The following is a 25,317-nucleotide window of genomic DNA, read 5'->3' on the forward strand; positions in this document are numbered from 1 at the left end:
TCAGACTCCAGAGGGCACGCGTTCTGTGATCCACAGTCTTAGGTTTGCCTGCTGGAAACTGCCTCGCACCAACCCTCACCCGCTTCAGTTATCGCCACCCTGTCTGGTCCTGGCGTTTGCATCTTGTCTCCCTCAAGACTGAGGATCTTTTCTGTGGCAGTTTAGTGTTAATGCCCTGGGAAGGGCATTGTGAGCAGAAGATACTTGGTAAGTCTTGGTGGCGCAAATGAGTGAACCCATGAATGGAGTAGGATTCACCTCACTGAGCTGAGCAGTGAGGACCTGCTCTTTTCTTCCTGATCTACTAACTGAACTTCAGTAGGTGCTCAGAAGCATTTGCTGAATGACAGACTGACTGTAAATGGGTAAAGCAAGCTAGTGGGTGGCCGGAGGACCCACGAGTAGCAAAGCGTGGTGAAGTCAAGTACAGCCCCCCACTCCACAGCTCACCCCAACAACCAGGTGTTGACACTCCCTTTCCAGTGTGGACAGGGCTGTCGTGGCAGAGCCATTTGCCCTGTGAGGGATTAGGGAACACAGCCCAGAAGACCACCCTCGCTTCTGACCCAGTGGAAGTGACAGTCTCCCCCATCCCCCTTGGGTGGGGTGTAATTTTCTATGAAGACGATGATACAGCCTCTGGAGGGGCTGTGCTCACAGCTGTGCTCAGGCAGAGCCACTCCCCTGGTGCTGACACGCGGCGATACCCTCAGAGCCTCCGGGTTCACGTTCCCTCTCGGGGGTAGTTGTGGTTGAGCCCAGGCTCCAGGTCAGCTGACGCTGTGTGACTCAAAGCCTTTGCCCTAAACTGCGTTCTTAGACTTTCCACCCTGACTGGAGGCCGCAGGAAGTCAGGCTTCCCCCGTCAGGCGGGGCACTGAGGGCTTAGGGTCTCCCTCCCAGACGTAGGCAGCTGGGTTGGGCCCTCGGAGTGAGGTGGGGCGCGCTTATCCCCGGGAGCGGGTGCTCGGGCCCGGCCCTTGGAGCGAGGTGGGGCGAGCTTATCCCCGGGAGCGGGCGCCTGGGCCCTCGAGCAGCGAGGGGAGGCTTGCACAGGCAGCCCGAGCGCCCTTCTTGCCCTCTGCTTCCCCTTCTGTCTCCCGTGCGCTGGCCCCTGAGGCGTCCTCTGTCCCATCCTCCCCTGCAGTGGGCAGCTGCCTTGCCGGCTCCTCTGCCTGACGTCCCCTCACTGGGTTCTCCGGTCGTTCCCACAGCAGTTCAGAGTCGGAGATGGAGGAGGAGGAGCCCCCGCTGCCCACCTCGGACCTGGGCGGTGTTCCCTGGAAGGAGGCCGTGAGGATCCATGCGCTTTTGAGAGGGAAGAGTGAAGAGGAGCTGGAGGCCTCCAGGAGCTTCGGGGCCGGGGAGGAGGAGGAGGAAGACGAGGAGGAGGAGGAGGAGGAGGAAGAGGAGGAGGAGGAGGAGGAGGACGAGTCTAGTGAAGGTCAGTGGACACCCTCTCCTCCTAACCCTGACATCAGACCGCAGTGTGTGGGGGTGGGTTTCTGTGGCAGGGGACCCATGACGGACACCTCTCTCGCAGGCCTTGGGGGACCCATGACGGGCCGTCAGGTAGAGCTGGACGTGGAGGCAGGCGAGGGCCTCCTGCAGCTCAGGTCACTCATCTTCCTGTCCTGTTCCAGCTGAGGGAACTTAGCTTTCTGGGGTTCCCTGGTCCCGGGTGTTGGGGGTTGCAGAGCATCGAGGAGAGGGCCCCCGGGCAGGCTCACCCATGGAGCGTGGGGACGTTCTGGGAGCCGTGTCCTGGCGGGTCGGTTGGGCTGGGTCTTGAGATGCCTCGTCGGACACTTGAGGTGTTGGTCCCGTCCCATCGGCTGTGTGTGTGAGCCCGAGTGGTGACAAGGTGCTCAGATGGCCGTCCCCCCATGCCGGCTTGCCCCGGGTCTGGAGTGGTGAGCAGGGGCCAGGCATGCAGAGACCAGAGCCCCTGGGGACTCCATGTCTGTTAGGGTTGTGCTCTCTCTCCAGGCCCGTGGACGAGGCACGAGAGTGTGACTCCTTGGCCTGGAGCCTGGCCCCCAGGGCTGGCCCTCTATGGCTCTGGGACCTCTGCCCCGCGTGGAGATCCCTGTGCTCGGCGGCCAGTCCCAGCCCGGGGACTGCAGCTCAGTGAGGGCCGGGTGCTGGCCAGGCACAGTGCGAGTTACTGGGGGTCCTTGGAGCGCTGTGTGTCCCCTAGCCGGCGACCCACAATAGATGAGGCAGGGCTTCCATGGGCACGTGGACACCCCTTTGGCCCAGGTCCTCCTGCAGGCCTCCCTCCCTTCCTCCCTCCCTCCCATCTGGAGGCCAGGGCGGGGCTCCAGGGTGTCCTTTGGGGCCTGAACACCCCCTCGTGTGAGAAGTTGGAGGAGGCAGCATCTGGGGTTCCTTCTGCTGCCGGCCTGCCTGCAGAGCTGATGGCCCGGAGTCAGTCCGCGGGGACTGCGAGGCCATAGCTTCCCTGGAAGGTCCCTCGGTGGCTTGTAGCCCAGACACAGCTGAGGGTCAGTGTGCATCCCCTCTTCCCTCCTGAGACCTGACTTCCTGGATGTGGAAGCAGGGCCAGGCTTTAGCTGGAGGAACCCGGGGAGATGCTTCTCTCTGTCCTCCTCCTGTCTGCCCCCGCGGTGCTCCGGCAGGAGAGTACTGGCCCTGGGACAGAGAATGCCTGCAGGGTCAGCTCCTGCAGAGGGATGAGGACCTGAGTGCAGGTGAAGGTACCCCTGCTGCCTCCGCCCTGCCCCCAGGAGCAGGTCCCACGTGAGAAGGGGGCTTTCCTAGAGTGCAGTAGTAGGAGAGGCAGCCGCCCCAGGCCCGCCCAACTGACCCCTCTTGCCCCTTGTACGGCTGCTGCCTGTCCTCCATCCAGTTAAGAGTCTGCTCCTGCTTTGATGTGAGCCACTCACCTCATATCACAGAGTGCCCAGAACCCCTCCCCGTGCCCAGGCAGTGTGTCCCCAGGCCCCCCTGCTTGGTGGGACCTGGGCAGCTCCAGGGAGAAGCCTCACTGTCTTCCTCTGCTCACCTGGACGCTAGAGGAGGGGCCTGCATCTCTTCTTGGACTTGTCCTGGTCCGGAGATGCAGCTCATGCAGCTTCGCCAGGGACCCTCGACCCCGGAGAAAGCCCTTAGCAGCCAGCAGCTCCCAGGAGAGCCCACGCCAGCCCGGCTCGGTGCCCCTGCCCACATCTGGTGGCCTTGTTGGTGGCTTCTGCCCCAAGCACTCTTCCTGTTGTTTGAAAGTTAGGAGGTTGTGGTTCTTGTGGTGAAGCCAGATTGCCCTGGTAGACTGTGGAGAGGCCTTCAGATCAGATGCTGCTGAAAAGCCACCCTCCCTCTTGTGGTCCCTCTCCCCCACGTTGCTGGCTGTCCCCTGTTTTGACCCAAGCATACGGTGTGGTCCTAGTACTGACGATTCAGAGCCCGCAGGGCGGGCATGAATGCGTGTTCCTTGGACCCCAACAGCAGGGTTCTCACCTGGCTGAGGAGCTGAGTCTGGTGTCCGAGGGGGACCAGTGGGCCCCTAGAGGAGAATCAGGGGAAAGGGCTTTGACTGCAGAAAAGGCAGAGGGATTGAATTCTTGCTCCTGTGAGCTCCCTGAGCTGTGGTGGTCTGCAGGACAAACCCCACCTGCCTTCTCCCTGGCTGCAGCCCCTCTGAGTCCACCCCTGCCTCAGCCCAGCATAGAAGGGGCAGAAGATGACTGAGAGTCCCAACAGAGTCATGTTGTGCCTATGTGAGCTGCTGGTTCCTGCAGGATGGCCCAGCCTGTCCACATCTCTGTCCATGCAGCAAGTGGCAGTGGGCACAGGCTTGGTGGCCTTGGAGCCACATGTGTGAGAGGCTGGCCTTGCAAAGGCCTGTCATGACCTGTGCTTGGGTCCCTTAGAGGCAGTTGAGGTGGAAAGAGCTGCAGAGAGGAAGGGGCTCTGCACTGGACAGGGAATAACACTCTTCATGGATGACAGGCTCCAAGGGGTGGGGTCTCACTGAACGAGTAGGAGTCAGGTGTGTGTGCGTGCATGTGCGTGTGTGTGCACTGTGGCTCCAAGGGACAGAGTCACACTGAACAAGTACAAGTCGGGTATGTGTGCAAGGGGCGGGATCACACTAAACCAGGGGCGGGGTGTGACACTGACAAGTAGGGTGTGTGTGGGTGTGTGTGTGTGTGTGTGTGTGTGTGTGTGCGCACGCTTTTGCTTCACACTGATCCTGGCAAATATGGTAACTTTTCCTCTGTTTCCTGTCCTGTGCTGTCTACTCCCTCCATCCCTGGACTGTTTACATTCCCCGTCTTCCTTCCTTCCTCCCTCCCGTCCTCTCTGCCTCCCTCACCTTCTCCTCCCCTGGAACCTGGTCCCCTAGTCGGGAGCCCGAGGAGGCTGCAGCAGCTGCTGAACCCGGCCGATCCACTGGAGATCCAGGCCGACGTGCACTGGACGCATATCCGTGAGAGCCAGGAGGAGCGCCCGGCACTGGCGCCCGAGTCCCCCCTTTCCGGAGGTAACTGCTCGGGGTGCAGGGCCCCGGGCGCCTCCGCCCGCTTCCCCTCGGGCTGCAGAGCACTCTCCTGTAGGGCAGGGCTGCCTGGCTCCACGCAAGTAAGAGCCAGCGAGGCGTGTCTGCTTCCTGGGCTCTCGTCAGTGGAGTGAGAGGGGGGTTCTCCTCTGACTGGAAACAGTGGGATGAACTTGACCTTGGAAGAACTGAGAATCTGCTGCCTTTGCCCCATGTCACTAGGGAGGGCTCCTCTTTGTCCACTTGTGGGAACATCCTTGCTCTTCATCATGCTGTGTGTCTGGGTGTGAGTGTGTATGGACAGAATGGGGTCAAGGGACCATATCTTGGACTAAAATGAAGTCTTAAGAAGACATTTGTGTCAGGGAGGCCTCTGAAGTAGCGTCATTTCCAGCTCTGGGTTTTAGGGGAGGCACTCTGCATCCCACAACAGGATGATGATGACCCTTGTTCTGGCTTCTTTTAAGGAACAAAAGGAAAACCTAGAAAGCGTTGGGGGCATCCTTCTCCACGCCCCAACCTTGGCGTGCCCACCTCGCTGTCTTCCCCTCTGTCTCTTGCCCTTTTGTTTCCGTGTTTGCTTTCAGTGCCCACAGGGACCAATGTGTTTAACCATTTTTGCAGCCACGTAAACACCCAGCAGCTCTTCGAGAGCCAGGAGAGAACCTGCTGCCTGGGGATGCCGCTTGGACTCGAGCTGCGCCGTTCCCCACCCCCCTACCCCTGTTCTCTCCTCGCCCAGCACACGGGGCACCGTGGGCCTTGAGCTGTAGTGTCGTCTATCTCTCCTTCATTGTAGACTCCAGGAGGACCTCACTGTCCTCACCAGGAACACTTCCTCCTGTGTAACTGTGTATTTGTTGTCTGTTTTGAATTCAGTGCCCGGCCTCCCATCCGTCCGCCGCGCAGCAGTACAGGCCTGGCTGGAGTCGGTCTCCGGAGGTAGTCTGGCGATGTTTGCTCTCTGCCCACTCACTGTAACCCTCTCTTAGCAGCCCTGCTGGTACCTTAACATGGGACTCCAGTCCTGCCGCTGGTGCATGCGCGGCAGAGGGTGGGGGCACGTGCATGCCTCACTCAGGCCGCCCGCCCTTGCATGGACCAGACACACACCCCACGCCTTCTGGGAGGACCCAAGGGGAGAGAGCAGGAGTGCAGGCAGCAGGGAAGACAGACACCACTGTTAGTAGAGATCGGCGAAGGCTGAAGCCGAAGGACTGTGTAGCACTCAGGTTTCACGTCTGTGAAATGAGGGCTGGGCGGAGGCTGGAGGAACCACGAACAGGAGCATCGCGGCAGGAGGCAGTCAGTACTGGTGGAGGGATTCGGCTGGAGGTGCAGGACAGGCTGGGTCTGCAGGCTGAGGTGCAGGGCTCTCTGAGCACTTGGGCTACAAGGGAGCCTCAAGGCTTCGCTTGTCCTCAGTGAACTGTGCTGGGGGTGTTTCTCAGCCAGGGGCTCTGGTATCCAGGAAGGTCATGGGACTCCATCGTCTGAAGGTCCTGGCCTCAGCTATGAAGTGCAGAAGGGCCAGGGCACTGGTGTTGGGTGGGCAGGACAGGAGCCCTAGGCCGCCCCACCAGCCTCTCTCACTAGCCACCCGCTGTCCTCAGCTCCTGCGTCAGGAGGCACCAAGCCATAGGGAGGGCTGCTGGTCCCCGGTCCTAGTTAGTTTTGTTCCCAGGATGGTTGGACGAGTCTGAGGTATCGGGACATCCCAGCAGCAGCGGACTAGACCAGAGCCCAGCGTGTCGGCAACACCCGCTTCCGCGTGTGGCTGCTTCTACCCCGCTCTGTCCTGCCCTGGACTAACCCTCAATTCCTCCCTTAGAATGTCTCTCTTTCAGCACTCCTGCGGCCGCATTGAAGCTTCTCGCTGTGTTTTGATACATGTGACAGATTCCTTTCAGGGTACCGCTGAGGACTGTAGACGACTCCCAACCCCGCATCTAGGGCGCAGGCGTGTGTCTAAGTAGGAGAGGCCTGGGGGCCGTGGGGCCAGGACTGGGATGGGCGGCTCTAGTGCACTGTGCCTGGAAGCCCAGCTGGCTGGGGGTCCGCATCACATTTGCTTCCAGCAAATGTGTGAACTTAACCTCTTGATGCCCGGCCGCTCACAGACGGATTCGGGCACACGTGTGGGCGTGGGGGCGGGGGACACCCTCTGTGTGGCGGGCCTGGTTCTGTCCCCATCAGATCCTCTCTGAAAGGGAGCCCTGCAGCAGCCAGCTCACTGTCCCACAGGCAGCGTGGGGCGGGAGGGTTGCTTGCCTCAGGAGGCCCTCCCCTCGTGTTTGGTGAGTGCCCAGCAGCACTGAGCACATGGGCATCTCGGTCGGTGGGAGTGACCGAGGGGCTTCCCCAGGGTTTTCCCAGCAGTGCCAACATCACAGGACAGTGTTCAGGCCCCACCCGCTCTGTGGCTGCTCAGAAGGAGCTGTGTGGGGCTCCCAGCTTCCACAGCCCTCCCCACTTCACCCACTCCAGATGGATTTTTCTAGCACTCTGTGGAGTGGGTGTATGTCATCACCTTGTTCTAATAAGCTGAGTGCATGGAAGAGGTGGTGAGAGCAAGTCATGGCTTAATGAAGTGTTTAAAACACCAGGGCCCCGGGCCACGAGCTGCAGGCCCAGCTCCTAGAGGGGCCCACCTCCAGCGGCCGTCACGGCTGTCTCTTGTCCCCGGCTTCCTTTCACTCTAACCCCATGGCCGCTCTTGGTCACCGCTGGTCACTGTACATCCTGGCCATGGGGGATGCAGCTTCAAGAGGCTGGGCTGCTGGTCCCTGCGGGTTGTGGCCCTGTGGCCTGGCCTCAGGTTTCTGCAAGGCTGGACCCTCGGGCCCAGGTACGTGCAGGTCAGGAGACCCTGAAAAGAGCCTCCAGGCACCTCGGCAAGAGGGAAGTAGGTCCCGGCAGCGTAGGCACTCCCAGCCTGGCATCCTGGGCGGCTTCCCACTGGCTATCTGTTGCTCAGTGGCTGGCCGTCTCTTGCCCGGACGCTGGTCTGAGCGCTTTGTTTGCAGGAGTGGGGGCTGGTATGAGTGTGTGAGAGTGTGGGCTGCTTCCTCGGGAGAAATCACACTTTGTCCCATCCTGTGGCATGGAGAGGACCTTTACGTGTCCCTCCCCACTCTCCTGTGTGCCGAAAGAGACGTGTCTGAGTTCTCCCAGCGAGGCTACAGCCCTGCCCAGCCGTCAGAGCCCTGCACACAGCCCTGATCCAGGCTGAGTGGTGCAGCTGCGAACAGATCGCCCCGCTGCCTGGACTTGGTCCCCTCCCTGAGAGGCAGGGCTGGCCACGGCCCCTCATCCTGTTCCTCGAGGGTCCAGTGGTCGGCGCAGGTCCTGGCTGCCACGTGTGCTGGGCACCTGCCGACCTGGGCCTGAGGAGCAGCGTTTTCCCCCTGCCGCTCCCCATTCTTCTCAGACGGGCTCTCCTAGCAGCTGCTGGAGGAAGAGGAAAGCTGGCCAGCCCAGGCCGCTCCTCCCCTCCGGCTTGGCCGGGTCCGTGTACTCAGGAGGCCCAGCCCGGCTCCCGCCCTGCTCTCAGCTCCCAGCCCTCTGACTCCCGCCCAGCCAGCCCTCTCCCTTCTCCCTGTGGTCTGCCCATGGACAGCCCTGAGAACCCAGTGCCACTGTCCGTCCCCACTGCCAGTGTGTCTGTCTATCTCTCTCTTTGTCCTTCCTTTGACATTTCTGCCTTACAGTCCCGTTCGATGAGGATGACCTGGAGGGAGACGTGGACTCGGAACCAGCAGAGATCGAAGGGGAGGCAGTGGAGAATGGAGACGCAGGGGACACTGGCGCCGAGCTGGACGACGGTACGGGGCCGCAGAGCTCTGAGCTCGGGAAAGGCAGAACAGCACATTAAAGTGAAAGCGAGGCGCTCGAAGGAGTGGCTGTTAGGGCTCGTGGTTCCTTCCTTGCTGTGCACCGACCTGAATGCCTGCCGTTTCACCCCCACTCCCCTTCCGGTGGACAGGGGCTGTGTTCATTCAGTTATGGGGAGAAACTGAGCAGATGTGGGACTTCCTACAGGACCTCTAAGGCAGCCGCTGCCTCTGGAGGCTGGAATAGTGAGATGATATGGGCAGTCTGGGGAGCAGGGGGCCAGCGGGCAGGGCCAGGCTGGGACGGGATGCACGCTGCCGCGGATGTCCTAGCAGCTGGCCTCCAAGCAGGGAGGCGCCTGGGGGGAACACAGCCTCACTGGAGGGCTGTGCTGCTACTTCCCTTGGCCAGATCAGCACTGGTCGGATGACATCCCATCCGAGGCCGACACGGAGCTGCACCGGCCGGTGGTGAGAGCAGAGCTGGAGCTGAGGGTGTCGGACGGCGAGGAGGAGCCACCGCCAGCCTCAGCAGGGCACCCAGAGAGAGGTCTGTGTGCAGCCCCTTCCCGTGGGCTCCCCGTCCAGCCAGATGGGATGGTTCCTCTTGCAAATCCTGCCCCTTGTTTTTTCAGGTCCCTCCCGAGTCTCCAGCCCCACCCCGTCCCCCGAGGAGCCCACGGGCCTGTCCTCCCCAGCCCGCAGCCCCGGGGCACAGGTAAGGGTTCAACCCACTGCCTCCGGTGCTGACGGGGCTGTTGGAAGCAGGAGTGGCTGGGGCTCCGGCCCCGTCTGGCCCGCTGTGTCCGGGTCCCATGGCACGCTGAAACAGCAGGATTTGTGGAATCACTGGTTTGCAGACTTGTTTCTTCTCAGTGTTATGTTCAAATGACTATGCTTTTCTGAATTAAAAATGCGTGTCTGGGTTACCAGGGGTGTTCATACCACACAGTGCAATGCGCTCCCTAAGTAGATAGCAACACTGATTCCTGCGGAGCAGGCTTTAGGGGAGACGTCTGCAGGGAGGCCAGAGCTGGAGGCCGGGGGCTACTTGACTTGGTCTTTGGGTCCTGAGGAGCGAGTGCCTGGAGGCAGAGTGTAACTGACACTGTTTCCCACCTCACGTCAGAGACCCTGGCAGGCTGGGGTGGGTCGTGGCATCTTTTGGCTGGTGTCATTTCAGGGCCCGAAGAGCAAGGTACACTTGGGATGAACCTAATCTGGAAGCGTCCCGTGTGCATTGGGTTAGGGGCTCCGGAGCTGAATAGGGCGGAAGAGGGCGTGTCCTGCTGGCCCTCGACTGTGGCCCCGAGGGTGGAGAGGCTGTTTCAGGAAGCTCAGGCCCTCGGTGGGAGAGCACACCTGTCACAGCCCTGCCTTCTGAGTGGCTCCTGTCACCTTGCTTTCCCACAGAGCGCCCGTCCCCCCCTTGCCGCTGTGGCCGCTGGGGTAGGGTCACCCGCCGAGAGCCCTCTGCTGGAGCCCTCGACCCCGCCAGCGGAGCCCGAAGCTCACCCTCCCATCCGATCGCAGCCTGAAGCCAGGACGCCGCCCTCACCTGCCAGCCCCCAGTGCCAGTCCCCACCTACCCAACTGCCCATCTGCTCCCAGCCTCAGCCGTCCCCTGAGGCCACTGTGCCGTCCCCCACCCTGTCCCCCATCTGCTCCCAGCCCGTGCCAGCCAGAACCTCCACCCCTCTGGCCCCCCTCCCCGTGAAGAACCAAGGGGTCACCAAGGACACACTGGGTAGCCCCCTCCCTGGGGACGAGGCCCTGAAACGCAGCGACCTGGTGGCCGAGTTCTGGATGAAGAGTGCCGAGATCCGCCGCAGCCTGGGGCTCACGCCTGTGCGCCGGAGCCCGGGGTCTGAGCCCGCCTTCCAGTCCCCACCCCTGAAGGCCTATCCAGCGGAGAAGGCCCCCCAGAGCGAGGGGCTCCGGCTCCTAAAACCCCCGCCTGTCCCCAGGAAGCTGGGGCTGCCCGCAGCTGAGGGGGCCCAGCCCTGCCCGCCCACCCCTGTGTCCCCGCCCGACAGGGAGCCAAAGGGCCCCCGGGAGGAGCACAGAGACCTGTCTAGCAGCTCGGGGCTGGGCCTGCAGGGCAGCTCCTCCCGCACCAGGACACCGGGCAGCCAGAGCTTCAACACCTCTGACTCCACCATGCTCACGCCCCCTTCTAGCCCGCCGCCCCCACCACCTGACGAGGAGCCTGCTACCCTTCACAGGAAGCCAGCCCTGGCAGGGCAGCCTGTGGCTTCGGCACCCCCACCCACAGCTGTCTGTGTGAGGCCCCCACGGGAGCCCGCCCAGCCCCCTCAGGAGGAGGTGCGGAAGTCTTTCGTGGAGAGCGTGGATGAGATCCCTTTTGCGGACGACGTGGAGGACACGTATGACGACAACACATGTGACGACCGCACGGAGGACTCAAGTCTGCAGGAGACCTTCTTCACACCCCCCTCCCACTGGCCCCACCCCAAGCAGCCCTTGGCTCCGGAGAATGGCCGGGGGCTGGAGAGTGGGGTCCCACTGCAGAAGCGGGGGCTGCCGCTGGTCTCAGCCGAGGCCAAGGAGCTGGCGGCTGAGCGCATGCGGGCCCGGGAGAAGTCGGTGCGGAGCCAGGCACTGAGGGACGCCATGGCCCGGCAGCTGAGCAGGATGAAGGAGATGGACATAGCAGCTGCAGCCCCCAGGACCCCCGCACCCCGCAGAGCTGCTGCCGTGCCCTCCAAGGGCCCCGAGGATCCTGCCCCGAGGCACGAAGCCACGAGTGAGGAGGTGCTGTCCCCTCCCTCGGACTCAGGGGGTCCGGACGGCTCGGTCACCTCATCAGAGGGTTCCAGCGGGAAGAGCAAGAAGAGGTCGTCCCTTTTCTCTCCTCGGAGAAGCAAGAAAGAGAAGAAGCCCAAAGGCGAGGGCCGGCCGCTGGAGAGGCCCAGCCCCGGCACTCTGGAGGAAGCGGCCGCCAAGCCCAGGTCTCTGTGGAAGTCCGTCTTCTCTGGGTACAGGAAGGACAAGAAAAAGAAGAGCGATGGCCGGTCCTGCCCCAGCACCCCTTCCAGCGGGACCGCAGTGGACGCCGGCAAGCCCAGGGCATCTCCCATCTCAAGAGCAGGTTCGGTAGTGCGTGCAGCCCCACCCCCGCCTTGGGCACAGCTTGGGGTGCAGGCTCTCCCGTCCCCACGGTTCCCTCTGAAGACCCCCTCCCTGTGCCGCCCTGCCTCCCCTGGGGTTTCCAGGGAGGAGGCAGCTAAACTTAGGACGTTCCAAAACAAGTGAATGGCTGGGCAGGGGCTACGGGGTGCATGTACCCCCTAGGGAAGGCGCTGCAGCTGGACACGGCCTGTTGGTGCACGTGGGCTCCTGCCTGGGTGCATGTCAGCATCCAGGCCTGTGGCTCCGGATGTGGGGACGGAACCAAACTGGGGAGAACCACACCTCGCTCCCCACCCTGGCCGCCGGGGGGTGGGCCCGCTGGTCACCATCTGCTCGGCTCCACCCCCAGAGCTGCGGACCCGGCGCCAGCTGAGCTGCTCGGAGGACTCGGACCTCTCCAGCGATGACGTCCTGGAGCGGACCTCCCAGAAGTCCAGAAAAGAGGTGGGCGGGCCGTGGCCGTGACTCTGTCCCTTGTTCAGCACCCCCCAGTGGTCACCCCCTGCACCCGCACTCACTGTGCCTGCGAGGCACACCTTTGCAGGAGCAACTGTTGTCCTGCTGGAGCACGTCCCCCTTCCTCTTGGTGCATAGACCCCCGAGTCCGTCCAGTTCCCCTGTGCCCTTCTTCCAGCCACATCAGATAGTGTGGCTTCATTCGAATAGAAGCACCTGTTTACTTCCTCCAGGAGCCTCAGAAGTAGTACTCATCCGAAGAAAGGGGCTTTTGATTCCAAACAGAAAAGTAATTTACTTTTTCCTGGCTTTTCTTTTTTCTTCTTTGCATTTCCCCTACAAGCCAGAGGCTTGGGGAGAACATGTGACCACGTTTACCTCCAGAGTCTTAAGAAAGCAGATGTCCTTATGTGGGAAACTAGGATGGTGGTCTCCACAGTAAAGGCTGTCCCACATCCTAACTGCCCGGCAGTCAGTGTGCAGCCAGCCTCCATCCCTGCCCCGTGGGGCTCCTGCAAGGACGAGGGCTGGGTGTCTGTGCACACCGGCCCAGCCAGCCACTGACCAAGGAAACCCTCTTGTCCCCTCCAGCCGAGAACTTACACGGAGGAGGAGCTGAACGCCAAGCTGACCCGGCGTGTGCAGAAGGCAGCTCGGAGGCAGGCCAAGCAGGAGGAGCTGAAACGGCTACACCGCGCCCAGGTAAGGGCAGCACAGCCTCCCAGCCTGCTGTCTGCATCCACACAAGGGCAGGAGAGGAGGCGGGGCGGAGCCACTGTCCCCTGGCCTGCGCCTCTGGCTCGATGCAGCTGCAGAAGCCTCACTTGGGGGCAGCTGTTGGTGGAAAGGGAGATGCCCAGCTTGGAGTCTCCCAGTTTCCCAGCTCTGGAATAACTACCAGCCAGTCCAACCTCTGTGACCGGCTGGCCTCTGACGTAGCTGGGTTTACAGGTTGGCACTGTTCTCAGGCCCAGGCCTTCTGATGTTTGTTTCCTTTTAACAAAAAATATCTTTTTAATGTAAATTATTCCCTCGTGGCTCAGTGGTAAAGAATCTGCCTGCCCATGCACAAGACTCGAGTTCAATTCCTAGGTTGGGAAGATCCCCTGGAGAAGGAAATGGCAGCCCACTCCAGAATTGCCTGGAAAATCCTATGGACAGAGGAGTCTGGCTACTATAGTCCATAGGGTCACAAAGATTCAGATGCGACTTAGCAACTAAATAACAACAGACTGTGGCTTCTGGGTGCAAGGTCCTCCCAGGGGTCCAGTATCCCCCAGAAACCTTGTTCCTTGCAGTGTGGCTGGTCCAGCCACATGGTTGCTGATGTTTTTTCTTTAATTGAAGTATGCTTGTGTGCTAAGTTGCTTCAGTCTTGTCTCACTCTTTTCGACCCTATGGCCTGTAGCCAGATTCTTCTGTCCATGGGATTCTCCAGGCAAGAGTACTGGAGTGGATTGCCATACCCTCCCTCAGGGGATCTTCCTGACCCAGGGATCAAACCTGTGTCTCATTATGGCTCTTGCACTGGCAGCAGGTTCTTTACCGACAGTGCCGCCTTGGACGCCCTAACTGAAGTGTAGTTGATTTACAGTGTTCTGCCGATTTCCGCTGTACAGCAGAGGGACTCAGTTATACACACACAGACATTCTTTTTTTTTTTTAAATCTTTTCCATGAGGGTTTATCCCAGAAGATTGGCTACAGTTCCGTGTCTATACAGTAGGCTCTTGTTATATCCATCCTATATATAATAGTTTGCCCCTCTTACTCCAAATTCCCAGTCCTTCCCTCTTTATTCCCCACTGCCTTGGCAACTGCAAGTCTGTGCTGGGTATTTTTTAATCTTATAGAAGTACGTTTTCCAGACTGTTAGGAAGCCTACTGGAACATTCTCAGCCTCTCTGTGTGCCCCGGACACCTGCCCAGATCCCAGCATCCTGGCTGCCTGAGGGTTCACCCCCTGCTTCCTCCCCTCCCCTCCCCTGCCCTCTTCCCTCACTCTGTGTGTCCTCCCCTCCCTCCCTCTCACGCTGCGTCCACCCCTCCCCCTCACATGCACAGTGTGTCCTCCCCTCCCCCCACACTGCATCCACCCTCCCCCTCCCCCCACAGTGTCCTCCCCTCCCCCTCACAGAGTCCTCCCCCGCCCAACACTGTGTGTCCTCTCCTCCCCCTCCCCCCTCACAGAGTCCTCCCCTCCCCCTCACACACTGCATCCTCCCCTCTCCCTCCCCCTCTCAGTGGTGTGTGTCCTCCCCTCCCCCTCACACTCACCGTGTGTGTCGCCCACAGATCATCCAGCGGCAGCTGGAGCAGGTGGAGGAAAAGCAGCGGCAGCTGGAGGAGAGGGGGGTCGCCGTGGAGAAGGCGCTGCGCGGGGAAGCAGGTACCACTGGGCCTAGAGGACAGGGTCCTCAGGAAAGCCCCGTCCCACCCCCGACGGGAGGCTAGCTCCCGCCCTCGTGTGGAGTCAGTGGGTCTCCAGCAGGATTCTCTGGTCCCCTCGTCACTGGGACCTGGGGCTTCCTGTGAAGCAAAGGAGGAGAAAGGCCTATGTGTCTGGGGCTCCCCGAGCCTGGCCCCCACCCCTCGTCTCAGGGCTCCCCCTGCCCTCGTCCCCCATGTCTGCTGGTGATGCCCTGGGCTTCCCCTTCTCTCTCCTCCCCATCATCTCCCCAAGAAGACAGTGGCTGGGAGCAGGGCAGGCTGTGCACAAGGGGCCATCACAGAACTGCACTTGCAGCCCCCCACCCCCCCACAGGCCCTGCTGAGGGTGGCGTCACAGACGCCCTAGGGTGGACCAGGCTCTGTCCTAGAGGCGGTCACTTGGGGCAGAGCAGAGCAGAGCCTGGGAGGAGGCTGTGAGGGCCATGTGCTGGGGCAGACCATGGGGCCTGTGCGGTCAAACCACTCTCCCCAGAGCCTGCAGAGAAAGCAAGGAGGCACCCAGTGCCCAGGGTGGCCTCTTGGTTCAGGACCTTGAACCCTTGGACCGGCCTTACTGCAACCCCACCCCGACTCGAGGGACTCTCCCCTGCATTCCCCAGCATCCCCGAGGCTGGAGCCTCCACCCTTTTGTGGAGAGCACTGCAACCAGGGTCAGAATGGGCTCATGCAGCCTGCAGTGAAGACAGGTGCTGTCATGGTTGTGCTCCAGGGTTGGGTGGAGTGAGTCTCCGGGCAGGTGGGCTGAGGATAAACCAAAGGAGAAGCAGGAAGAGGTGGCTACCAGTACAGCCATCGCTGCCTCTGATCTTGCTGGAAGACTGACCGACGGCTGGCCTCCGAGCGAGCATCTGGCGTCAGGACGCGTCTCTGGGGTTCTGGAGGCCCGGCGCTCGGTATGGAGCCAGGCAGGTGCAAAGGAAGTGTCCTGTTCAGGGCCTTCCTGCACAGAATACAGCCAGCGGTCGACACAGGGTGACCTTCAGGTGAAGAGGGGATGAGGCAGAAAGATGAGCTGTGACTTCTTAGTCTTGCCTGATCCTGGACTCTGTGCCACCAGAGTGAAAACTGGACCCTGTGTCCAGGAGTGCACCCAAGTGGGGGCTCAGGTGCACAGGCAGTGACCCCCACGCTGCATGCCCTGACCCGGCCTCCTCAGTCAAGCCTTGACTGCCTGGAGGGAGCTGTCCTGTACCTGGTGTGAATGGGGACCCGTGGCCCTGCCCTTGCTGCTGTCTCTGCTGGCTGAGGGTGCCAGGAGGGCCCTGGGTCCTCGGATCCTGCCTGCCATGGCGGAAAGTGGTCCCTCAAAGGGACCTCGTCCTAGCGGATGTTCCCCATGGCACTCATGGCCCTGCTGGCCGCCCATGGTGTGTCCTTGACGGCCCCTCGGCATTTCCTTATCAGGCTGCTGCCTGCCAAGGGGCCAGAGGAAAGGGCCCACTGGAGACTGGTCTGAGATTTTGCTGAAATTCCTCTTTCTAGTTGTTTAGATAATTACCTCTTTGCAAACATATACAACCAGAATTTCATCTGTGTCAGCAGTGGTTTTCAAGCTGTTTTATCAGCAGCAGAACCCCTTTTTTACAAGATAAATTATGGTTTCAAGTTTAAAGTGAAAAAAAAAAGTTACTCTTAAATGTGAATGAACACAGATTGGAAAATGCAGGTTGTGGTAGAGAACTGCAAGGCTAAGAACCTTAGTGTCCAGTCCAGCCCTGGTTGCAGGGTGGGCACCCTGGTGTGCAGAGGTGGTGATTATAAATGGAAGCAGGTCATGTACAGCCATGGGAATTCAACGTGTGCACAGTGAGAACGGTCTAGGAGTCTGAAGCTTTAAGTCGGAGCTGCTGTGGCAGCAGAATCGCTATGGATCCAACTGCAGTTTACGTTCCTGGTGAAGAATGGACCTCAGATATATGCTCCCAAACGTGCAGTGAACCAAGAGCCAGCTGTACTGTGTGTCGTGTCACCCGGAGGGCTGGCCTGCGCCTGGAGGATCACCCTGTGCCTGGAGGGTCACCCTGCACCTGGAGTGTCACCCTGCACCTGGAGGGTCAGCCTGCACCTGGAGGGTCACTCTGCGCCAGGAGGGTCAGCCTACACCTGGAGGGTCAGCCTGTGCTGGAGGGTCACCCTGCGTCTGGAGGGTCACCCTGCGCCTGGAGGGTCACCCTGCGCCAGGAGGGTCAGCCTGCACCTGGAGGTTCACTCTGCGCCAGGAGGGTCAGCCTACACCTGGAGGATCAGCCTGTGCTGGAGGGTCACCCTGCGCCTGGAGGGTCACCCTGCGCCTGGAGGGTCACCCTGCTCCTGGAGGGTCAGCCTACGCCTGGAAGGTCAGCCTGCTCCTGGAGGATCACCCTGCTCCTGGAGGGTCACCCTGCACCTGGAGGGTCACCCTGCGCCAGGAGGGTCACCCTGCACCTGGAGGGTCACCCTGCGCCTGGAGGGTCACCCTGCTCCTGGAGGGTCAGCCTACGCCTGGAAGGTCAGCCTGCTCCTGGAGGATCACCCTGCACCTGGAGGGTCACCCTGCGCCAGGAGGGTCAGCCTGTACCTGGAGGGTCAGTCTGCGCCAGGATGGTCAGCTGGTAGGATGCTTTGAGAGGTGGGTTCCCTGAGTGAGACTGCTCACAGGCTAGGACTTAGGTCGATGAATGAAGTGTCCTGACAGGCTGGACGGACGCTCACACACACACAGGGCCGAGGAAGCCTGGTGGTCCTGGGGCCGCACAGAAGCAAATTGACCTGACAGCATGGGCCAACGTGGCGATGGGCTTCCATGGGTCACAAGCTGGTGGATCGCAGATTGGAACGTGGTGTGTCCTATTGAAATTTATTGCTGAATTAGAAGTAGTTGTGAGTCAGGTATTGGGAGAGCCCAGAACACCACCTGCAGAGCCCGGGCATTCCAGAGAGCAGGGTGAAAACCAGAGTTCTGATCCAGAGTCCATTGAGTAAGACTTTCCAGCACTTCTGTCCAAATGTGCGTCTCCGATTCATACACAGGCAGTGGTACCTCTGTTGGGAAATTCCCACAATGCATTTCGGAAAGAGGATGGAGTAGCTGGACACAGGAACCTGGAGCTTTGCTTTCTTCATTTCAAGCACCTCACTTCCTGGGTTGTGTTCCCACCTGGCGACAAGTCTTCTCTTGGGCTTCCTGTCCCTTTCCGCTTGCTGGTGTGCTGGCTGGTGGCCGAGCCCTTGAGGAGGCCTTGTGGGCTGAGCAGCACCAGTCAGCTCCTTTCCTGAACCGGCCATTCGGTCTCAGTCCATGGGTTCTCTGAGGTGTCACTGGTGGCTGAGCTGCCCTCCAGAGAAGGCTCACGTGCATCCAGACAGCAGGTCTGGGGTCAGAGCCTCAGAGAAGACTGAGATTCCCGAGGTGTGGAGCAGCTGGAAAACCCTCTTTGTTTTTGGAACCTACTGGGACAGCCTCATTCAGCATTCTGGTGTCTGTGTCCCCCAGAGGGAGCCCTCGTGTGGAACTGGAGGCTGCTGGGACCAGCTGTTGGGTTGTGAGATGAGGAGGAAAGGGTGGTGAGCTGCAGCTGACTTCACTTGCATTTGTCACGGTCCTGGGGTCACCCTCGCCGCGCTGTGACGAACAAGAGTGCTGGTGGGCAGCTGAGGAACGAGGTGCCACTGTTTTCTGCTCTCTGGGGGCCTGGTGACCTTGAGGGCCACAGGGCCTCCTTCACTCAGACCCATTTAGCAAGATGTGGTTCTGCTCCGCTTGGAGTCAGTGTGGAGAGGCGAGCTGAGGGCTAACACAGCCTCTTTAGGTGTTCATGTCTGGCCTTCAGCCTCTTAGTCTGGGGCTTCTGATCAACTGCAAAACTAGGGAAGTCCATAGCCTTTGACCTGCCCCTCACATTTTCTAAGTCTGAATTAGATGAGGTTGAATCCCAGCAGGATCTCCAGCAGAGCCAAGGCCCTGTCCCAGCTGCTGGTTGGCTACACACTGCCCGCCTCCATCCGCCCACCTCCCGCCTTGGTTTTTGGGACCACCCCTGGCACCAGGAGGCCTGTGGCTGAAGCATGTTTGTGGGGGTGCCTGGGGGAAACGCATGCTTTCTGCTGCCTCCCTGGGTGTTTCTTATGCTTCACGCCCTTGACTGCCAGGGACTGGGGGGCCAGAGGGTTACGTGATCCAATAACGCTTCCCCGATTCCTTGTTGTAGACTATTGGGGAGAGTCTTATTACACTGACCTCATCGACTTGCATCTGGGTGGTATGTATGCAGACCTGTCACAGAACTAACCCTGCTGACTCCTCCCCGCCCCCGCCTCCGCTCACAAACAGCAAGAAGTCAGCCTGATAACCATAACCGGATGGTAAAGCACAGGCCCTTTTCCAGCTCAAACGGAGCAGTGTGCTGACTCAGCCTCGCCCATATGTGCGTGCTGGGAGAGACCTGAGACAACCCTTGCTGTTGGAGTATTTTAATTCTCTGTAAATTTAGAGGTTCACCAGCTGCAGCATCAGCCTCTGATCCGATCTGCATCCCAGCCCCACTGACACCGTTGGGTCGTTTTGATGGTAGCAACACGTGTGCGTGCACATACACACTCAGGCAAGCACACACATGCTCCACCACTACCTTCCCAAGCCCCCTCCCTCACACCTCCCTCAGGATGCCCATAGCCTCCGTCAGCGCATGTTCATGCTGACCTGAAAGGTCCAGGTACCCTGGGGAGGCGTCTGAGAATGCCCCCCACCGACACTCTGTCCTGGGATTACTGTGTCCTCTTTTCACCAAACTCAGGAGAAGTCGAGGCTGGTCCCATGTGTGTGGTCCCTGCAGCCTCCGAGCCTCCAGCCTGGGCCTGTTAGAACTGCAGAGTCTCACCCCCTCCTCCCACCGTCACCCCTGACCTTCTGAGTCAGGGACCCTGGAGGTGAGGCCTGGTCACCTGCTTTAGCAAGCGTCCCAGGCCACTTCTACAGTAGAACCACTGCCTCAGAGGAGTCCAGTCTGTGGGTGTCTTGCCATACAAGGCTCACCATTCGTGTTGGACCAGAGAAGCACCCAGGCAGGAGTGTCGCCTCTAGACCTGGGTGGTGATTCTCCTGGACGGCTGCCCTTGTGTCAGGAGCTGTGCCAGTGGCTACTCCCGGGGTTCCCAGGCCCAGCGCTTTCTTGGAGTCCTTCATCTTGGTCAGGAGGTCAGACCTCTGTCGCCCAGGCAGGCTCCGTGCCTGAAAGTGGTCTCAGAACGGAAGAGTGGGCAAGATCTTTCTCTCTCATTTTTTTTTACCGTAATTCCTTTCTTCTAAGAGAGTCTCTTCCTCGCCCATTCATTTAAAAACCAAGCATGATTGTAATTGCAACTCAAGATAGAGCCCTGGTCTTAGAGAGGCTACACCAGGAAGGAGGCTTCCGGCCTCCCTGGGGTGGGTGTCCTGGCCTCCCCTCTGGCCCCGGGTGTCTGGGTCCACCCTCTACATGGCCCTCTAGGGCTTGAGCTTCCAGTGTCCAGGTGCTGCCACCCCATAGCCATTGGTGCTGTAAAAGGGCTCATGCTTACACCCCAACTAACAGATCCCACCCTGACTAATGTCCTGGGCTCACTTTCTGCCTCCTCCTGACACCTCTGGGAACGTCTGTGTCGATTCCAAATGAATCTGAATTGTTTTGTTTAATTCAAAGTCTCCTGGGAAGGACTGTCAAACCTATTTCTTTGAAATTGCATTCAGCCTCCCCTTCCAGCTTGAGAATGGCAGCCACACTGATGACCTCGTGTGGCCAGTTCTGTTCCCTTCACTCCTGATGCTTGAGTGATAAGATGCTGGTATTTCCATTTCTGTGTCCCTGGATTCCAGCTTCCAGCCTTCTGGATTTAGAATTCCAACAAGTTCCAGGGGAGAGTGAAATATGTGAAAGAGGAGCTCAGTGTATCTCTGAATTATAAACCCCTGCTGCCTGACTGGGTTCCTCGCCCATCAGCCTGCTGTGGTTCTAGGGGCTCCGTCCTCACGTGGCGGCTGCTGCCACCCACAAGTCTGGAAAGAGAAAGTAGATGTCAGAAGCAGCTCCCGTTTCAGTTCCTGCTGATGTCTCCTCCGCGGAGCACTTGGCAATCTCATTATTTGGTGGAATTTTACCCTCTTGAAATCTGGAGCCTGAGATATAGAGCCTGATCACTTGTCTATTGCAGTTGCTCAGTCGTAGCCAACTCTTTGTGGCCACGTGGACTATAGCCCACCAGGTTGCATCCCCAAAGGGCCGCAGGAACCCAGCACCAGTTGTGCTTCCTGTGAGATGAGAGGGGAGAAGTCCAGGCTGAAGTCCCTGCCCAGCCCCTGCCTGTCATACTGTCATGTTCCCCTGGGGTCTTAGAGTGGCTCTCAGCCGACTTTTAAAGGCTCCAGACCTGTTGAAAGTCTCCTTTTGAGCCAGAGAGTATCAAGACTCCGCTTCACAGAGCTGCACCTTGTGACTGCAGAGGACCCATTAAAGAGCAGAGACAGGGTCCCGCTGCCCAGCCACCAGTCTTGTTGCTCTAGACCAGGGAGGAGACTCGGACGTCTTCTGGAGAACTGCGAATTAGAAATATTTACACCCAGTTTCCGGTTTCCAGACTTCACCTCTTGATTTGTACATCTCCAGGGGAAATGGAAAGAGCATGAACGGTTTAGAAATGGCATAAGGGACTAGGGAGGGTGGTCTTCATTTTTTGCCATGGCTTGTGATGGGAGGTGGGGAAGCCCCCCACCTGCCCACCCTGCTCTGAGCCTTCCTGTGTGGTCCGCCCCCCTGAGTTGATGCTGGCAGATTGTTGGCTGATCTGTTCCATCTGAGCATGAGCCTGGCTTGGTTCTGCTTTTAGGAAATTTCAGTCCTCAAGATTCCCCAGCACTCCTATGTGTGCGTGTGTGTGTCCCAGCCCGTGTGTGTGCATGTACACGTGGGTGTCTCAGTCTGTGTGCGTGTGTGTCCCAGCCCGTGTGTGTACGTGTACACGTGGGTGTCTCAGTCTGTGTGTGTGTGTGCACATGTGTGTGTGGGCGTGTCCCAGCCTGTGTGTGTGTGTTAGAGCTCAGTTTTCACAGGCTTTTCCCTTTTCATTTCCCCCCAGTCTAGAGGTTTGCCTCATACTGAATTTCCGAATAAGGCATCTCCCCAGCTCTGTGCTTGTAGGCAGGCCTGTCAGGGAGAACCTTCTATCCCGTCAGATGCAGCATGCCGCCATGAGGCTTGCAAACCAGCCACAGCGTTCTAGCTACCCTGAGGGTCCCTGGAGTGAGGCGACGGGTTGGGAGGGAGGGTGCGTGCAGTGCTTCAGACAATGCCTGTATGAGGAAATGGGAGGGATGGAAGCATAGAAAGAACGAGAAATTGCCACCAGACTGGCCGTGACTGCCCGCTGTCCACAGCCCGCGGGGTCCTGCAGGCCCCAGGTCACGAAAGAGGCAAGGTGGTGTCAGAGCAACCCTGAACAGGGAGATGAGACTGGCTTCAGGCCGCTTTGTGTCCCCAGCCCTGCCACTCACCCTCTCTGGGCCTCTCCATTCGGCGGGGAGGGGCGGCGTGGTGACCCTGCCAGGCCTGGCGCCGCCCTATTCTTGGGCTGCCTCCCTTTGTCGGATTTGCTTCCCGAAGGAAGGCCCTCTGCACTGGGTAGGGGAGCGAGGCAGATCCTGGCCAGGGTGTGCATGGTTGACCCCGAGCCTCGAGGCCCTCCTTGGATGGCAGAGCTGCCGATACTGTCCAGGCAGCCGCTGGGGCCAGTGCTGGGGCTCGATGAGGCCACCCATGTGCCTGTGTTTTGATTTCTGACATACTCTCACGCTTAGTGCACACAGCCCTCTGGAATCCATGGGATGTGCCTGGCTGCACGATGATAAGTTACAGCTTTTCAAACTCTTGACTGGTGGCCTGCCCCGTTGTCGGGGAGGGAGGGTGCTGGCGACTGTCACGCCCTTAGGGCCGCGGGCTGTGGGCACTCGGGGTGGTGACTGGGGTCTGCGAGTGATGCGCAAACAGGAGCGCGTCCCCGACGAGACTAACGTAAGCGACTTCTGTTTGCTGTGAGAGGGTCGATCACTCTGTGCCTCCCGCGGGTGAACCACTTCTGTGTCTCTCACGTTTCCAGACGAGGCAAGGTTAGCTCCAAACTGCACCTCTATGCCTCCCTTGCACACTCACATCAGGTTCAGGTCTGGGGTGGAAACACCTTGTTTGGTTGGTTTGTCTTCTTAAAACAGTATTTATTGGTTGGTTTTCTGATTATAAAGTATACACTGTGCAAACAGCAGCGCACTCAGGAAGGGTAAGGAAGAGCGTCACAGCCCACTCTTCGGGGCTCTGGCCCTTTCGTGTCTGCACTGCCCGTTGTCACCGGGGAGCCCCTCCAGACTTCTGTCCTGAGTCCTGTTCTGTGGTCTTACCCTGTCTTCTGTACGGAAGGGCCTCTGGAACGTGCTTTGCATAAAAGGATCTAAGGCTGTGTTCCGTGATGTCTGGAAGGGGAAGCGCGGTCTCGCTGCATCTGCAGGCACAGGCTTCCTTGTTTGGATGCGTGTGACTATGTTGAGTCCCTGACCTTGCTGATGAGCACAGATGCTATTCCACTGTCTCCACAGCCTGTTTGTGTGTAACATCTGTCCCAGGGGGCAGCAGAGGTGGGGACCCTGTCGTTTGAGGGTGTGTGCAGGTGTCTGAGCACCAATCTTGAGACAGAGAAGGCTGGAGGTAGACGAGTGTAAGCCGAGGGTGTTTGTAAGAAAGGAGCTTCTTGCTTGGCTCAGTGACCAGCTGGTCATGGCCACATCTGTCCAGAACACTGGGTCACTGTGACTGCTGCAAACTCACCACACATCCGGCCTCTGCACACACCCACCACACACACACAGCCTTTCACACACCCACCACACACACACAGCCTTTGACACACCCACCACACACATACAGCCTCTGCACATACCCTACACACACACACATGGCGTTTGCACACACACAGAGCCTCTGCACATACCCACCACACAAACACAGCCTCTGCACACACCCACCACACACATGGCCTCTGCACACAGACACACACAACACACACACAGAGCCACTGCGCACACACAGCCTCTGACATACCCACCACACACATGGCCTCTACACACACACACACAGACACACACACAGCCTCTGCACACCCACCAAACACACACACACACACGGCCTCTGTCCACACCCACCACACACACACACGGCCTCTGCACACGCACCACACCCACACACGGCCCCTGTCCACACCCAGTACACACACACGGCCTCTGTCCACACCCACCATACCCACACATGGCCTCTGTCCACACCCACCATCCTCATACACGGCCTCTGCACACCCACCACACCCACACACGGCCTTTATCCACACCCACCACACCCACACACGGCCTCTGTCCACACCCACCATACTCACAACCTCTGTCCACACCCACCACACACACACACGGCCTCTGTCCACACCCACCATACACAGCCTCTGTCCACACCCACCACACACACACACACACACACACACACACACACGGCCTCTGCACACCCACCACACACACACACAGCCTCTGTCCACACACACGGCCTCTGCACACCCACCACAGCCACATACAGCCTCTGCACACCCACCACACACACACTCAGATAGCCTCTGTCTGCTTTAGTCCTGAAGTTTCGCCTGATACCAGGTTTATGCACAAAAGCCTGTAGAGGTCACAGGGCACCTGCACGCACCCTGCTGCAAGGTGAAGGGCCTCTCGGTCAGCACGCGTCTGCTTGGCCCTCGTGTTCACCTAAACAGGGCTGTCTCTAACGCCCCAGCCCCTGCTCCCCACCCCCGGGGCCGTGGCTCCTGCCTGTGCCTGTGGTTCTGTGATGGTCCCTTGCTGAGCAGTCCCCCTCCCTTGAGAGCCCCAGGCCCCAAGTCTAGCCACGTCCCCTGCACGCCGTCTGCTCTCAGTCACCCCGTCCACGATGCCCCAGCTTTGTCTCTGTGAGTTTTGGACTTATCCACAGTGTAGCAGTGTGCCCGCTGTGGTGTTGACCCTTGGAGGAGGAGAAGGGGCAGAAGAGGGGTGGTCAGCGCTCTCCGTGGCCAGAGGCGGGGTGGTGATTCATACAGACGGGGGCCACCTCTGGGAAACGCACTGGGCCAAGTCCTTGCTCAGGGTCAGAGCAGAGCGGGTGTCGGCCCTAGGGGCCCATCAGAGTCTGGGCGCTGCCTCCTTGGGTTCAACACCAGGAGAACCCCAGCACTTAGATTTTCCCACATGGTGATCTTGAGAACTCTCACTCAGGCAGGCCTGCTGGCACATTGGGTGCTTTCAAGGAGGGTCCCCAAGCCTCAAAGGCACCCTCTGGTCATTCCTAGCTTCCCAGCCCCCCAAGCAAGGACCTGAGGAGGACAGAGTGCCCGCCTGCCCGGGCCCAGGACTGCTCCTGACCAGTTTCTGTGCTGGATGAAGGAAGGACTGAACTCATTTGTAGATTGTGTTTCCCTTGCTTCTGCTTTTCCATCTCTTGTATTTTTTTCCTTTCCTCCTGTTGTTCCTTTCTCACTTTTATGCTTTTTGTCCACTTCACCTTCTCCCTGTCCCTCCCCACCTCGGAATGCCTCCTCCTCTCTGTCCGTCTCGTCTCCTCCTCCTTGTTTGGCCCTTTTTGAAGTTGAGCCCAGTGGCGGGACTCCACGGCGTAGACCTCTCTCCTTCTGCCCTTGCTGTGTCCAGGAAGGTAACGTAACCCCCACCTCCTCCCCGCGGCCTCTCAGGGGCGTAGCGACACTAGTCAAGCAGGGACCTGAAGCCCAGCTCTTTCTCTTCTTCCTCTGACACCTGGTAGCCCTGTTACAAACCCCTGAGTATGTGGCAGTCCCTCACAAGGTACAGTATCCCTTCGACTGT

General features: G+C 59.5%; 1 protein-coding gene across 3 annotated transcripts in view; it reads left to right on the forward strand.

Moving 5' to 3' along the window:
• The window catches only part of MICAL3 (microtubule associated monooxygenase, calponin and LIM domain containing 3), a 143,097-nt gene that overhangs the window by 113,207 nt on the left and 4,573 nt on the right, over positions 1–25,317 (forward strand). The window contains exons 26-35 of one of the 3 annotated variants that reach the window (XM_040233628.1): positions 1,215–1,444; positions 4,370–4,507; positions 8,233–8,346; positions 8,768–8,905; positions 8,991–9,073; positions 9,769–11,467; positions 11,858–11,952; positions 12,556–12,666; positions 14,259–14,352; positions 18,602–18,652. In XM_040233628.1, the coding sequence (XP_040089562.1) occupies positions 1,215–1,444; positions 4,370–4,507; positions 8,233–8,346; positions 8,768–8,905; positions 8,991–9,073; positions 9,769–11,467; positions 11,858–11,952; positions 12,556–12,666; positions 14,259–14,352; positions 18,602–18,652 (2,753 nt within the window). Of the gene's footprint in view, positions 1–1,214; positions 1,445–4,369; positions 4,508–5,401; positions 5,465–8,232; positions 8,347–8,767; positions 8,906–8,990; positions 9,074–9,768; positions 11,468–11,857; positions 11,953–12,555; positions 12,667–14,258; positions 14,353–18,601; positions 18,653–25,081; positions 25,148–25,317 lie in introns of all 3 variants that reach the window. The other 2 variants (XM_040233629.1, XM_040233630.1) reach the window with 2 other exon arrangements.

The sequence above is a fragment of the Oryx dammah genome, unplaced genomic scaffold (assembly GCF_014754425.2).
Source record: "Oryx dammah isolate SB20612 unplaced genomic scaffold, SCBI_Odam_1.1 HiC_scaffold_29, whole genome shotgun sequence".
Classification (NCBI taxonomy): Eukaryota; Metazoa; Chordata; class Mammalia; order Artiodactyla; family Bovidae; genus Oryx; species Oryx dammah.